At 42.0% G+C, this 16,336-nt stretch overlaps 1 protein-coding gene across 14 annotated transcripts in view; it reads left to right on the top strand.

Moving 5' to 3' along the window:
- Positions 1 to 16,336, top strand: part of STYXL2 (serine/threonine/tyrosine interacting like 2) — an 82,108-nt gene that overhangs the window by 44,161 nt on the left and 21,611 nt on the right. For 13 of the 14 annotated variants that reach the window (XM_063625058.1, XM_063625067.1, XM_063625056.1 and 10 more), the window contains one exon: positions 89 to 214. In XM_063625058.1, coding sequence (XP_063481128.1) covers positions 89 to 214 — 126 coding nt within the window. Of the gene's footprint in view, positions 1 to 88; positions 215 to 13,265; positions 13,343 to 16,336 lie in introns of those variants that run through there. The other variant, XM_063625069.1, reaches the window with a different exon arrangement.

A 16,336-nucleotide genomic window follows, 5' to 3' on the forward strand; every position in this document is an offset into this window, starting at 1 on the left:
CTGAGGTGACATCACCGACACACCTTCTCCCCCGACAAAACCTCTGGAACCTAATTCCCTAACTGCCTTTTCCTTGCCAAACTTTCAGAGGTTGGCAGGTTGTCATGGCGACCAGCAAGGACCCAGAGGAGGAGCAGGTAGTCCCAAGCGAGGAGGACGAAGCCAACGTGAGGGCGGTGCAGGCCCACTACCTCCGAAGCCCCTCCCCTAGCCAGTAAGTGACCACTTATCTCCCACCCACACAGCCTCAGCTGGGAGCCTGCAGCCATCACCTCGGTTCACTCATTTAACAAATATTATTGAGTACTCGTATGTGTCCTGCTTTCTGGAGGAGGTAAATATGCAAATAGACTGATTGCAATGTGGCAGGTGTGTGCTAGATATTAATATGTCCAGGATCTGGTATGTGGTGGACTAGACAATAGGGAAGGGAACAACTGGACTTGGAAGGTCATAGGAGGCTTGGCTGGAAGAGATGATGGTGGACCCGAACCTCAAAGGATGAGTAGGAATTTGGCCCTTCTTGATTCACTAGGACCGGGGCTGGATATGGGGATGACAGGCCATAGGCTATAAGAAAAGGGATGAGGAGAGGAGAAGCCCATGGAAGCATTCCCTAGCACTAAAATAATTTTTTATCTATAATCAAGCTGTGTCTTTTAAACTGGGAGATGTGCATGCCTGGGGCAAGTGGCAAGATGCCAAGGGACATGAGGCATCTTCCTGAAGAGTCCTCTTTTTACCACAAGTAATTTGAAACTTTCTTTTACATTAAAATCATCGACGTTATGTTATCATGTAGAATGAAAAAAATGTGCATAACTTTTTTTTTTTTGAGACAAGAGTCTCGCTGTCGCCCGGGCTGGAAGACTGGAGTGCAGTGGCATGATCTCGGCTCACTGCAAGCTCCGCCTCCCAGGTTCACGCCATTCTCCTGCCTCAGCCTCCCGAGTAGCTGGGACTACAGGTGCCCGCCACCTCGCCCGGCTAATTTTTTGTATTTTTAGTAGAGACGGGGTTTCACTGTGTTAGCCAGGATGGTCTCGATCTCTTGACCTCGTGATCCGCCTGCCTCGGCCTCCCAAAGTGCTGGGATTACAGGCGTGAGCCACCGCGCCCGGCCGCATAAGGTTTTAAGACAAACCACAAGACATTAGAGAAATGTCGTGCTTAATTGCCTGCTAAAACAATACTGTGTGTGCCTGTCCATTTTCTTCTGTCATAAATCATAACAGGAGACCTGACTTTTAATCATATCTCTGTCACCAAATTGGTGTGAAGAATAACTTAAATGATTGAGCCTTTAGTTGGAAACGCCTAACTAAAACATCTGAAATTAACTTCTCCTCTAAGAATTTATCATTCTGCTTGATTTCACTTTTCTTTGATTCTCTTGGGATCTTGCTGGCTCCTGCTCCCTGTGTCAAAAGTCTTCCCCAGTGGAGTAAGACAGGAATGAGGGCAGGTGCTCGGCACTCATGGGCCAGGGCACTTCACCCAAATGGAGCTTAGAGACTTCTCCTCTAAAATTCAGCGTTATGTTGGGAGGTCAAGGTGGGAGGATCATGAGGTCAGGAGATTGAGCCCAGCCTGGCCAATATAGTGAAACCCCATCTCTACCAAAAATACAAAACTTAGCCAGGTGTGGTGGTAGGTGCCTGTAATCTCAGCTACTCAGGAGGCTGAGGCAGGAGAATCGCTTGAACCCGGGAGGCGGAGGTTTCAGTGAGCCAAGATGGCACCACTGAACTTCAGCCTAGGTGACAGAGTGAGACTCCATCTCAAAAAAAAAAAAAAAAAAGAGAAAGAAAAGAAAATTCAGCATTATGGTCTCACTTAGGAAAACTCTCAGGATTGAGAGATTTAACATATGTCCTCCTCTCTTGTATACCCCCGATAAGGCAGAGGTCGCTTCGTGTGTGGTTGGGATAGGTGACAGTTTCGTGTATTACTAAGGGTAATGTTAGCTATTATATCTAAAGGACATTTCTTTCTTGCTCAAATAAGTTCGAAAACAGGTACCTGAGCAGTGATTCAAGAACTAAGACTCCTTCTATCTTGAAGGTTCACCACTTTAAAGCATGGCTTCTAAAGTCACAATGCTCGTCAGTATCAACATAAAATGGAGATGAGCATGGAGAATTTCCCAGGAGGTTTTATGATCCAGACCTGAAAATGGCCACTTCATTTTCACTCATATTCCATTGTCTAGAACTCAGCAAGGTCATGCTTTCTTGCAAGGAAGGATGGGAAATAAGGCCCATGAGCCCAAGAAAAAGAGGAAATGAGTGTGTCGATAATAGCAGTCTCAGCCACAGTGTACTCCTCTAGTCAGTCAATCCATGTTACCTTTTTTTTTCCACCTATAGAACATGTTTACTGCCTCCCAAGTGAGGCAACTCAAAATCCCACTTACCAACTGCTGCATATGTAGTTCCAGGCTAGGTTCTCCAATGGGTATTCATTCTGTCCCTCAGGCCTGAATGCAACACATTATGGTCGGATCAGGATAACTGCCAAAAACAGCTACCATTTTAGAAAAGGAGGAAGAGGAAATACTGCTGTCATATAATTAATGAACATGTTGACCCAGGATGTGAGGAATCCTCCTAAATTCGACCTTGATTTGTCTCTCTGAGAGGAATACCTTTGTCTGTTGTTCTCTTTGACCTCTAGCTCTGCCCTCCTAGCTGTCTTGCTTGTCCATTATCCTCCATAGCCAGGTTGAAGACATGTCTTCCTTGAAGGCTGTATAGCTTTTGCAGACTGTGTCCTGTTTATGAAACTTTGGTGGCTCGGGGGCTGTTTTAAGGCTTATGCTGCCCAAAGGCTTTTGGAAGTTCCTGGTTTCTTTGAAAATACAGCCCTTTCAAAAACTCAATAGGTTTATGATCTATGTAGTTCAGACAACTCCATGTGTTACTAACCACACTCAAAGTTCTTTCCTAGGTATAGTTTTCAGTCCTGATTCATTCATTTGCCTCTTTGTCTCTGTTTAATGATAGTTATCTTGGGAGGTTATCTGAAACTGTAAATTTGGGTGGGGAGTCCAGGATGCATGTTGTAATTTGTAGTGTAATTGTCAGAAAGTTTTGCAATGGAATGTATAGCTAACAAGCTAATGAAGGGTGGATAAAATAATAAAATATAATCAATCCAAAAGAAGAAAAGAAAGTAGAGAAAAAGAATACAGAAAAAGAACAACTTTCTCCACAAGAAACTATATGTTAAAAAAAAAGAAGGAAAAAGTATAATAAGAAAATAGTAGGATGGTAGATTTAAGCTCAAATATATAAATAACTACATTAAATGTAAATAGACTAAATACTCCAATTAAAAGACAAAGATGGTCAAACTCAATTTTTTTAAAAAGGCTACATACTGTTTACAAGAGACACACCTTAAAAATAAGGATATAGGCTTGTCATGGTAGCTCATGCCTGTAATTCTAGCACTTTGGGAGGCTGAGGTAGGATGACTGCTTGAGGCCCCGAGTTTCAGACAAGACTAGGCAACATAGTGAAACCCTGTCTCTACAAATTTTTTTTTTTTTTTTTTTTGAGACGGAGTCTCATTCTGTCGCCAGGCTGGAGTGCAGTGGCATGATCTTGGCTCACTGCAACCTCTGCCTCCAGGATTCAAGTGAGTCTCCTGCCTCAGCCTCCAGAGTAGCTGGGACTACAGGCACATGCTACCCCACTCAGCTAATTTTTGTATTTTTAGTAGAGATGGGGTTTCACCATGTTGGTCAGGATGGTCTCGATCTCTTGACCTTGTGATCCCTCCGCCTCAGCTCTCAAAGTGCTGGGATTACAGGTGTGAGCCACCGCGCCTGGCCCAAACTTTTTAAAAAAAAATTAGCCAGGCATGGTTGCACATGCCTGTAGCCTCAGCTACTCAGAAAGCTGAGGCAACAGGATTGCTTGAGCCCAGGAATTCAAGGCTGCAGTGAGCTATGACCATGCCACTGCATTCCAGCCTGGGTGAGAAAGGGAGGCCCTATCTCAAAAAATAAAATAAGGATATACAAAAGTTAACGAAGAATAAAAAATTTATACTACACTGTTCCAGTTACTACTGCTCATAACTTCAAATTTTAGTGGCATAAAATACCATTTTATTATGTTCATAATCAAGAGCCTGGATGAGGCACAGTGGGGTTAGCCCGTCTTTGCTCCATGATGTCCAAGGCCTCAGCTAGAAAGATTTGAAGACTGGGGATGACTTAAGGCTGTAGAGTGACTCACAGAGGCATCTTCATGTTTGGCAGTTTATGTTGAAATTTACCTAGGTTTTTGGCCAGAATACCTAAGATAGTCCCTCCATGTGGGCTACTTTGGGCTTTCTCTAAGCATGGTAGCTAAATTCCAAGAGTTGCATCCGAGAGAATAAGATAGATGTGTATTAATTTTCACAAGCTAGCCTCAGGAGTTACATAGCACTACTTCTGCTGTACTCTGCTGTCACAAATGTCCATGAAGTTTCAAGGAGAGGCAACATAAATTTCATCACTCCATCAGAGAAGTACCAAGGTAATATTATAAAGTAAGCAAAAGCAAACCAGTGAAGCAGATTTTAAAGTAATCATTACTAGATACAAAGAGACAAAAAGAGACATTTCATAATGATCAAAGGTTCAATTCACCAGAAAGATAAAATAATTTTCAATTTCTATGTTTAATAACACAGCCTCAAAATATATAAGGCAAAAAACTGACAGAACTGAATGAAAAATTAAAAGCCACAATCTCCCTCAACTGTATGTATATTTTTAAAAACTATCTCAGCAACTGATAAAATAAAAAAATTATCAAAAGAATAATTTTTAATAAGAATATCAAAAAATTATCAAGACTATTTGGACAAAACAATAAATAAAATTAACCTAATTAGCATTTATAGAACATGCACCCAACAAGTACAGGATACACATTCTTATCATGTACACATGGAACATTTGCCAAAATAGATCATATACTGGGCCATACGTATATCCACAAATGTTTAGTGATTGAAATAATATGGAACATGTTATCTGAACATAGAAGAACAAAGGTAGAGATCAATTAAAAAACAGAGATTCAAATTAAAATCACAATTCAATACTACTACATACTCACCAGAATATCTTAAACTAAAGACCAACAATAGCAAATATTAATGAAGATGTGAAGCAATCAAAACTCCCATTCATTGCTGGTGAGAGTGTAAATTAGTACAACCATTTGGAACTATTTTGCAGTATCTACTAAAGCTAAACATATGGTTGTCCTCTGACCCAGCAGGCTCACTCTTCGTAAATACTTAACAAAAATAACTACATATGTGCACCAGAAGATAAATACTATAATGTTTAGCAACTAATAGTCATTAAGACACTACCTTCCAATGCCACCCCATTGGAGACCAAGCCTCAATATGAGTTTTGGTGAGGACAAACCATAGAATTGCCCTAGGAAATATGTATTTTATTAACTGCCTATCGCTTTGAAGTGATTGAGCTTCTCAGATTGTTGATTGAGGACAGCAAATAATAAATATGACACAAAGGGGCAGGGGTGAAGGGAGTCACCAAAAGGGGAAATAGGAGGCAGGGAAGACTAATTCTGCTGGTTTCACAATTTTACATCACCTTAGCCTACCACAAGACAAAAGCATTGAAGCAAAGGCATTCAGTCCTTAGCCTTTTCCGCAGCCATTCTCCCTTCCTAGGCAAAAACAGGCTCAACCTGAAAGACCCACTTTCCTGTACAATGGGCTGAACTTCCTTAAAACATGGCCCCACATCCAGAGCAAATGTTCTCTGGATTTGCAGTGACTGCTGCTGAATCCTGTTGGTTTTAATGCCCTTCTTGTTTTGTGTATACTACTCAGCAACTGATTTCTAGAAACATCCCAGATCATCTAGCCCTTTTCAGAAATTCTCAAGGAAGGCAAACATGTGGTGACACTTCATAGGCTATCTCTTCCCACAATGGCCTCATAAAATCTGAACTCTAAAGTATTGCAATTGCACAGGCTTTGGAGCTATCATCCAATCAATCCCACTTTACTACACAGAACCACACCTAAACCAGTTCAGATGAATGAGTCTACAGTGCTTTTTAAAAAATGAAAACAGAACCTACAGACTTGGAGAAAATATTTTCAAATTACATATCTGATAAAGAACTTCTATCTAGAATAGATTTTTTAAAACTCCCACAACCTACTAATAAGGAAACAAACAACTCAATTAAAAAGCAGACAAATGATTGGAATACATATTCACCAAAAATGATATGTGGATGGCAAATACGCACATGAAAAGATGCTCAAAATCCTTAATCATTAGGGACACAGAAATTAAAACCACAATGAGTTACCATTACATACCTATTAAAATATCTGAAATTAAAAAGATTGACCATACCAAATGTTGGTGGAAAATGTAGAGTACTTGGGACAATCTTATATACTGCTGGTGGGAAGGTAAAATAGTCCATTTTACAGTTTTTCAGTTTCTTATAAAATTAAACATACATCTACCTAAACATGTACACCTATAGCTACATGATCCCATCATTCTACTCCTAGATATATACTCAAGAGAAATGAAAGCCTATGTCTGCAGGGCACAGTGGCTCATGTCTATAATCCCAGCACTTTGGGAGGCTGAGGCAAGTGGATCACCTGAGGTCAGGAGTTTGAGACCAGCCTGGCCAACAGAGTGAAACCCTATCTTAATTAAAAATACAAAAATTAGCTGGGTATGGTGGTGGGCACCTGCAAGCCCAGCTACTTAGGCTGAGGCAAAAGAGTCACTTGAACCAGAGACGTAGAGGTTGCAGTGAACCAAGATTGCACCACTGCACTTCAGCCTAGGCAACAGAGAGTCCATCTCAAAAAAAAAAAAAAAAAAAGCCTATGTCTATGCAAAGACTGGTACATGAATGTTCATAGCAGGTTTATTTGTAATAGCCAAAAAACTAAAAACATCCTAGATGTCCAATGACAAGTGAATGGATAAACACATTGTGTCACATTTACACATAGGAATACTATACAGCAATGAAAAGAAATGAACTATTGATTCATACAACATGGATGAATCTCAAAATAATTACACTGCTTGAAAGTCAGACAAAAAAGGGTACCTACTATATTATTACATTTATATAAAATTCTAGAAAATGCAAACACATCTCTATAGTGGCAACAGTTTAATGGTTACCTGGGGGGCATAGGGCAGGGAGGGGGTGAGAGGGAGGGCTTAAAAAGGGGCACAAGGGATGATGTGATCTTGGTTGCAGTGATGGCTTCATGGATGTATACATATGTCAAATCTTGTATATTTTAAATTTGTGCAGTTTGTATATCAATAATAAAGCTGTTTTTTAAAATATATATATATACATATATATGATAAAACCCTCTTTTAGGAGGCAGTATGGTACTGTGGAAAGAAATTAAGTGGTGTAGTGGAGACCAAAATTGAGGTCATATCTGCCCTCCTACTTATAAACCCTTGAAAGCTAGCTTAAATTACTTAATAAAAAAAATCAGAATACCAGTTTTACCCAGTAGTAGAGAATAAATAATATAACATATATAAAGGTATACTAGGTACTTGATAAATGGTGGTTCTCTTCCCTTTTCCTTCCAGAGAAAGATATCTGACAACAAAATTTTTTCAGTAACTCATCATGTCAAGAAATTTTTATTTATCCAGAGTCCCACACACACTGGTTAAGACATCATGCTTCTCTAATTCTGCCCTGAGCAAATCCTGTATTCTAAGAAGCAGAGTATCACTTACTGATATTTGTCCCCGTCCTGAACAGTCCTCCTTGTACTTGATAAGTGCCTGAAATTCCATCCTTCTGGTTTTATGACTTCAGATAAAGGTTTGAGTCTTTAAGTTAAATTTTAAGTCTTTTAAGTTAAATCATGCACCAAGTCAGCAAATACCTCACCACCGGACTCTTAGTCCTTGTACTAGTTTCCTAGGGCTGCCACAGCAAATTACTACAAACTAGGCAGCTCAAAAACAAGAGAAATTTATTTTCTCACATATTGGAAGGCAGAAGTCTGAAATCAAGGTGGTGACAGAGCCACACAGCCTCCAAAGACTATAGGGAACACTCCTTCCTTGTCTCTTGCTCGTTTCTGTTGGCCACGGGCGTTTCTTGCATTGTGGCAGCATAATTCCAATCTCTGCCGCTCCTTCAGAAGGCCTTCTGCTCTGTCTTCTCTTCTAAGGACACCTGCCACTGGCTTTAGAGTCCATCCTAATTTAGGGTTATTTCATCTCAAAAGCTTTAACTTAATTACTCCTGCAATGATCCTTTTTCCAAAAAAGATTACATTCCCAGGTTTTGGAAGACATACCATTTTGGAGGGCCACCGTTCAACTCACTACAGCCCTGTATCCAGCTGCTAGGAAACAGAATTGTACTCTTTCCTGTGGAACTAGAACAGAGCCTTGCAAAACTTCACCCAGTGCTCCAAACAGCCACTAGCAGCCAGCCAAAATTAGCAGGGATGTACCCTGCTTGCTGTCCTGGCAGGGAGTCTTAACATTTCAAGTCTCATCTGTAAATCTCATCCTAGGGTGAATTAAGAATCTGAGAAAGGGGTGTAGACAATGGATGGGGTATCAAATCTTCATTTTTGCCTGAGTTAGGCACTAACTTCAAACACCTTAAATTCAAACCTAGCCACTATGAGTCACTCTCTGGAAGAAAATGGGCGGTTAGAGATTCATCCGTCTTACAGCTAGGCAAATTTCCCTAAGTGATTCATGACTTGACACTAAAATTTAAAACCCCCTGTCAGTGGGGGAGCTTGGTGGGGACTTCTCTTTTACCTATAGTCTCCGTCAGGCCTTCCCAGTCACCTAAATAAATACAGCCTAAGACGTAAGTGCACGGCCGGGCGCGGTGGCTCACGCCTGTAATCCCAGCACTTTGGGAGGCCGAGGCGGGTGGATCACAAGGTCAGGAGATCGAGACCATCCTGGCTAACACGGTGAAACCCCGTCTCTACTAAAAATAGAAAAATTAGCCTGGCTTGGTGGTGGGCACCTGTAATCCCAGCTGCTCAGGAGGCTGAGGCAAGTGAATGGCATGAACCGGGAGGCGGAGCTTGCAGTGAGCGGAGATCGCGCCACTGCACTCCGGCCTGGGCGACAGAGCCAGACTCCTTCCTAAAAAAAAAAAAAGAAGTAGAAGAAGTAAGTGCGCTTGTAATGCAAATCAACCTCTGCCCCCCACCACCCGTCTCTTCTTTCTTAGCTATTATCATCAGTTTTCTCTTCCTTTCCAACTAAAGGAGCAAAGACATTTTTATCATTCTCTTGTTCCTGATTTGAAGAATGTTTTTCTACTTGACTTTGTATCTTTCCAAGTCAAAATCCATTTCTTGCTTTGGCTTTTAGATCTGAACTTTTCAAGACTTCCCAGTTGTGTAGAACTGCTTGGTAAGTCTCGATCAGGCTTCCTGTCACGGTGACAGTTTCCCTTGACCTTCAGTGAATTTCCTTAACTGTGCTCTCCTTTCCCTTCCTGTGGCGAGCAAGCATCTGTGGTGGGTGTGGTAGGAGACAGGCGCATGAAGTGTAATTTCTCTGTGTTTTCGTTATGTTTCTTTGGGAAATGGCTCCTCCTGTCCATCCTTTCTCGTTTACATTTCTTTTTCAGTGAAAATTTCTCCACCTCGGCTCTTTCACTAAGCCTGTTGGAAGCAGCTTGCTAAAAATCTATTTTCTTTCGTTTACTGACTTCTCTTCTTCCTTAGAGCCTGAACTTTGCCTGTGTGTGGTCATTTTCTCTGAAGTCACTGAACACTTAGAGCCCAGAAACCTTGTCCTTTTTTGCAAAAGCCATATCAAGAAAGACACCTCCTCCTGGGCCTCTACCTCCATTTCACTTCCAAGGGACTCCTTGACAGGAAGTGATCAGCTATAGGAAAGTCTGGGCTGAAGGACCCCAATTCCACTACATTCCGTGTCTGAACAGCAGGCAACTAGTTTAAAGCAACGGCTTTCAAACTTTGCTGACTATAATCTGCAGTAGGACAATGCCATTTGCATCTCAACTCAGAGACATATACATGTATATATAAATTTTTAAAAGTTCACAAAACTACACTTATCCTTACAACGGGTGATGCTATTCCCTTTCTTTCCCCTCCTCCTTCCCTCCCTTTCTTCCTCTTTTCCTTCCTTCCCTCCCTCCCTTCCTTCTTTCTTTCCTTCCTTCCCTTTTTTCTGTTTCCTTTTTTTCTTTCTGTCCCAGATGCTGAACACAACCCATTGAATTGATTTTATGATACATGGATTGGTCAGTCTGCAATTTTGAAAAACGCAGGTCTAAAGCAAGTTGCACCACTCTCCTGCTTTTGGTTAGGAAGTCCATCAAACTCCCCTTTATTGTTCCTCTTTCAATTCAGCCTCAAGGCTTTTTAGCAGCTGCTTCCTGATCCTATGATGAGGTATGTATCGATCCTAGATCCTTTTTTTCCCTGCCTGTCTTTCTTGAACAGCCAGCCCTCACTGCTTTCTAATCAGGGTGTGAGTGTCATCTCACTCCATCTCAGGTATGCCGGTTGGGACACAGACATAGTCATAAATCAAAACCTCCAGGGCCGCCATCTCACTGACCTTGCAAATATAAACAAGGCCAGTTGTTCAGGTCTCTCCCTCCTTTCTCGTTTCTATTTCTGCAGTCTTTCTCTGTGGAAAACAAGCGTCCGTTTTAGGTCTCGCCCCCACAGCTTTCTTTATTAGACTTAATAAACCATGTCTGTGGCAAACAGTTTTATGACTGTTAGGTTTACATCTCCTCCTCATGGCGGCTGACTCGTAAAAGCATTTGTAATCTACATCGTACATTCCACACTGGGTAATACAGAGCAGAGTTTAATGTTGCTCACATTTTAGCATTAGCAGCCAAAGACAGAAACATCGTGGGGCTGAGGAGGAAATCTGTTCTTAATCCCCCCTCTTTTCTCAATTACAAAGCTGCCAGCTTCTCAAGAGTGTACCGGGTAGGCTATTCACGTGTGATTTCTCAGGTTTGCTGACTCATTAGCCGAACTTCAATCTTTACCACCCAGAAGAAGGAAAGATGTTTCACAGCGATTTCTCTTTTCAAATTCTCCCCTATCAAACCCACAGCCTCAGAGTGTAGGTATATTTAGGACAGATTCTTGATTCTCAGTATTTGTTACTTAAAACCAAATCCTCACAATTTAAAGTCAACGTTTTTTAGGGAAAATGGCAGGATGGAGGGCTCCCGGATGGATAATCCCAGGCCAGGATCCTGGCATTCCCACCTGCTGAGTTCCTTGCAAGGCCTTTCTGCACACCTGACAGGTGAGGGCGCCTCCTGTGTCTATTTTCAGTCTGTGTCAGTTGCTTGGACTACTGATTACAGATGTGAGAAAGCCTCTTTGGGACCCAAAGGAACAAAGAAAACTGACCAAGTAAGAGAAATGTGGTACTGTGCAAGGAAGAAGCCCTTGTAATCCCTACAGTAATACAATAATTCTCAGCATGGATCTGTTTGGTTTGGTTTGGCCCCAAACCTCGTTTTACATAATACTGACCCTTAATAAATAAAATGATTAATGTTTTGTTAATAAGAGTATAAATAGTATTAATTACTGAAAAATAAAATAATAAAACTTCCTTAATATTGTTGAAATGGAAAATATGACTGCTCACATTTATATAAAATCTGGGGCTTTGATTCTAGTTTTATGAAATATTGTTATATGAAAACTAACTGTCCTGAACCTCTGGAGCTCAGAGTGTCCACCAGGTCTGTTATAGAGGCAAGGTTTGCTCTACCATATTGGCATTATTTTGTTGTTGCTTCCCATCCGTAACATATTTGGCTCAGTCACTGATACTTAGTAAGTTGTGTATCACTATTGAGGAGAAGAGTGCCTAAGCATTTGCTTAAAACTTGCTTCTTAGCCCTTGGAATAGCACTATTCCTGTTATCTATTGGTGCTTAACAAATTACCCTAAAACTTAATGACTAAGGACAATAATTTCATTTTGCTCCCCTTTTTGTGAGTCAGGAATTTGGACAGGACTTGACTGGGCAGTTTATCTGTTTCATATGGCATCAGCTGGAGTGGCCTGATGGGCTGCAAGGTCCATTTCTAAGAGGATCATTCACATGGTTGGCTGTTGGCTGGGAGCTCAGCAGGGACTGTTGACCAGTGCCCTTTCTAGCTTGGTGTTCTGGGGGTAGTCGGACTTCTTATATGGCAGCTCAGGAGTTCCCAGAGAGAGTGTCAAGACCCAAAGAAGGGAAGCTTCCCTCAAGATGTGGGCTCAAAAACTGATCAATTATCACTGCCACCATGTTCCATTCTATTGGTCAGAGTAGTCACAGAGACTACCCAGATTCTAGGGCAGTAGACATAGACCCCCACCTCTCTATGCAAGGAGTATCACAGACCTGGGTTGACCATTACTCTACCATAAGAAAAAATTGCTAATTGCTAACATAGGCCTCAGATATTGTATACATCTTGGCCTCTGAAGGGCAGAGAGTAGGCATGGAGAGGACACAGCCAAGATCCTGCTTTTGCTTTGAGGCTTGCTACTGGTGTCCCAGTAAAATGATGAGCATGCAGCAAACACTTGATAGATCTTACTGCTGATTGTTGTAACTGCCACATTCCCTTAAGTATAGTACTATTGAAGACAAATTCAGTCAGTGAGTCAGAAATTATCTATTAAACATTTACTGTGTGCCAGACATTCTCCTAGGTGCGAGGAACACAATGGTCAACAAAATACCCAGTCATGGTCCTTGCCCTCATAGAGGGTATGATCTAGTATAAGAGACCAATATTTATCAAATGATTTCATAAGTAAGTGTAAAATTGCATCTTATAGAAGTGCCATAAAAACAGGTGTATGGTGCAAGATCAAGGAAGACTTCCCTAAAGAAGGGATGATTTAACTAAAATCTGAAAAATGAGGGAAGCAGGAGAGGACTAACCATCAGGCTGCAGAAATGGACTTCTACAAAGTCCCTAGGCAGAGAGGAACTTGGTGAGAACAACAGCCAAAAGAAGACCAGTGTACTGGAGAGGAGTGAGCCAAAGAGAAGCCAGTGCAAGTTGAGGCTGAGGAGGAGGAAAGGGCCAGAGACTACAGGGCCTTGGAAATCATCAGGTTTGATGCCCTAGGTTGTATGTGGACACCTGGCCCAGCCTTACCATAGTCCATCTATTCATCCAGACGTCCAGCTCTTCATCCATCTACCCATCTGTCTGTACATCTACTCACTCAGTCATCAAACCCTGACTGATCACCTTCCATCTGCTAGAGACACAGGTAAATAAGACCACCTAATCCACTTAATCTGTACCTTTACAGAGCTCACTGCCACCCCCACTAGGTGTTTAAGTCTTTACTGTCTTCACCAAGTAATGAGATTCCAAAGATCTCTCTAGTTTTAACACCCAAAGGTAATGTCCCACGAACTTTACCCTTAATCCACCCCCACTCTCCAATAATGCTTATTTGAAAATGCATCTTTTGGTCACAGAAAGTACTTGGTGCTAGAATGGAAATGAGCTAACACAACTGCTATCATAAAACTCTATTATCTTCACCAAGCAATGAGATCTCTAAAGGCCTCTCTAGTTTTAACATCCAAGATAATTTGGAAATGAATTAAATTGAGTTGCTTAGATTTATGGGGGGAAAAATGGCAGATAGGAGGCAGGACTAACTTGCAGCTCCCACTTGGATGAACAGAACAGCATATAGAGACTCACATCATGAACCTTTGCTCCAAGAACTACCGTAGAAACATACCAGGAAAACTGAAACAATTCACAGACCCTTTCAAAGAAGCAGCTTGCTGTTGCAAACATCATGAGATAGCCAAAGAACTGTGAATGCCCAAAGTGTGAGAGGGGGAAAGTCTGCCTCCAAACACACATCCTCACTGGGGAACCTGAAAATCCAGATCACAGGAGAAGGATTTAACCTTTTCTAGAGGTGAAATGAATTTAGAGAGCTGAGAAACATATAAAAGTAGAAGAAGCAGCAGGAAGAGCCCTGTAAACACTCTCAGTCCCCAGGGAAGCCATTTCTGACTTTATCTCACAGGGGTCCTTGGGGAGGGCAGCCAGGGGTATTGGGGAAGGACCACAGGGAGAAGGAAACTTCCAGCTGAACTTTGTAATAATTTCAACCAAGCGTAAATTGTCCAGGGCAGAACGGGGATGGTGGAATGGCAAACAGGAAGTGCAAACAAGAGCACAGAAGCCACCACAGGGGGGTAGTGGTGGGGCCTGAAAGCTCTGCTTGCTTTCTCCTCAGGGAGGCTTGTAGCCTGGGGCAAGATCTCATCCCTGCTTACCGGCTGCCTAAATATAAACTCAGTGCTGTTGGTAGGGCACAGTGAAAGTGAGACTGGCCTTGCTGGCTGTGTGGGAGCTGGGTGAGGTGCCCCTGCCAGCTTTACCCCCACTTCCCTGGCAACCTGTATGATGCAGCAGAGGCAACCACAATCCCCCTGGGAACATAACTCCTTTGGCCTGAGAACCACACCCTCCATCCCCGACAGCAAGCCCCATCCAAGGAGAGTCTGAGCTCAGACACACCTAACCCTGCCCCCACCTTATGGTCTTTCTGTACATGCCCTGATAGCCAAAGACAAAAGACATAATCTCTTGGGAGCACTATGGCCTCACCCATCACCTGAGAAACCTGAATATTTATCCAGAAGACCTTAGGACAAGTTTGTTTCCCCCCTATACTACCGCAGCTGATGCATTCGTGAAGGTGCCACCTCCTGGCTGGAGGTCAACCAGCTCAAGCCATTACAACAACTCATAAAAGAAAAATGCTGCTCTAAGAAAGGAGAAAACAACAGCTAATTCTACTACCTGTAACATCCTGGCTAACCAGAGGTCCTGAGTCTGTCCACATGACAACTTCACTGCTACCATAACCAGCATTTGAGAAAACCAGTGCACTAAACAAAACTGTAGCTAAGGACCCTCACAGAGTCCATTTCACTCCCATAATACCTCCACTGGAGCAGGTACTGGTATCCAAGGCTGAGAGACCTGAAGGTGGATCACATCACAGGATTCTTTGTAGACACTCCCCAGTACAAGCCTGAAGCCCTGGTAGCTCCACTGGTGGCTAGACCCAGAAGAGCAATAACAGTCACTGCAGTCCAGCTCTCAGGAAGCCCCATCTCTAGTGGAAGGAGGAGAGCACCATATCAAGAGAACACCACATGAGACAAAAGAATCTGAACAGTAGCCCTTGAGCCCCAGATCTTTCCTCTGACATAGTCTAGCCAAACGAGAAGGAACCAGAAAAACAATTCTGGCAATATGACAAAGCAAGGTTCTTTAACACCCCCAAAAGATCACATTAGTTTGCCAGCAATGAATCCAAACCAAGAAGAAATCTCTGAATTGCCAGAAAAAGATTTCAGAAGGTCGATTATTAAGCAACTCAAGGAGGCACCAGAGAAAGGTGAAAATCAACTTAAAGAAATTTGAGAAATAATACGAGATATGAACAAAACAAACTCCAGAAAAATAGATAGCATCAATAAAAAAAAAAATCACAACTTCTGGAAATGAAAGACACACTTAGGGAAATACAAAATACACTGGAAAGTTTCAACAAAATCAAACAAGTAGAAGAAGGAGCTTAAGAGCTCAAAGACAAGGTGTGAGAATTAACAATAGTAATGTCATTTTTCTACCTTGGTGATTGTGTTTTCTACCTTGGTGACAGTGTTCCCAGAAACAAAGCAAATGTCAACCTCACTGGTACCTTTAATGGAGCATAACAACCCTGACCACAACAAAGCCTGACTGGCCCTTACCACATCCTTTCCCAGCCCCTTACAGTTCCAACCTGCCAGCACTTCCCCAACCCCTCTCCTGTAGAAACTTTATTATAAAAACCTCAGCTTTAAGCTATCAGAGTCTCAACCAGATTCCTGACAGAGACTCCTTGCAGGCTTATTCCTGTGAATAAACCTGTTTGGCCATTGAGTTGCTTTCTCTCCATTACTCTCTTCCTTTTTATTTTCCTAACACAAGGTTTTCAAATTAACCCAATCCAACAAAGACAAAGAGAAAAGAATTTTTGAAAGACGAACAAAGCCTCCAGGAAGTTTAGAATTATGTTAAATGACCAAACCTGAGAATAATTGGTGTTCCTGAGAAAGAAGAGAAATCTAAAAGTTTGGAAAACTTGCTTGAGGGAATAATCAAGGAGAACTTCCCTGGCCTTGCTAGAGATCTAGACATTCAAATACAAGAAGCTCAAAGAACACCCAGGAAATTC

This window comes from Symphalangus syndactylus, chromosome 12 (assembly GCF_028878055.3).
Source record: "Symphalangus syndactylus isolate Jambi chromosome 12, NHGRI_mSymSyn1-v2.1_pri, whole genome shotgun sequence".
Classification (NCBI taxonomy): domain Eukaryota; kingdom Metazoa; phylum Chordata; class Mammalia; order Primates; family Hylobatidae; genus Symphalangus; species Symphalangus syndactylus.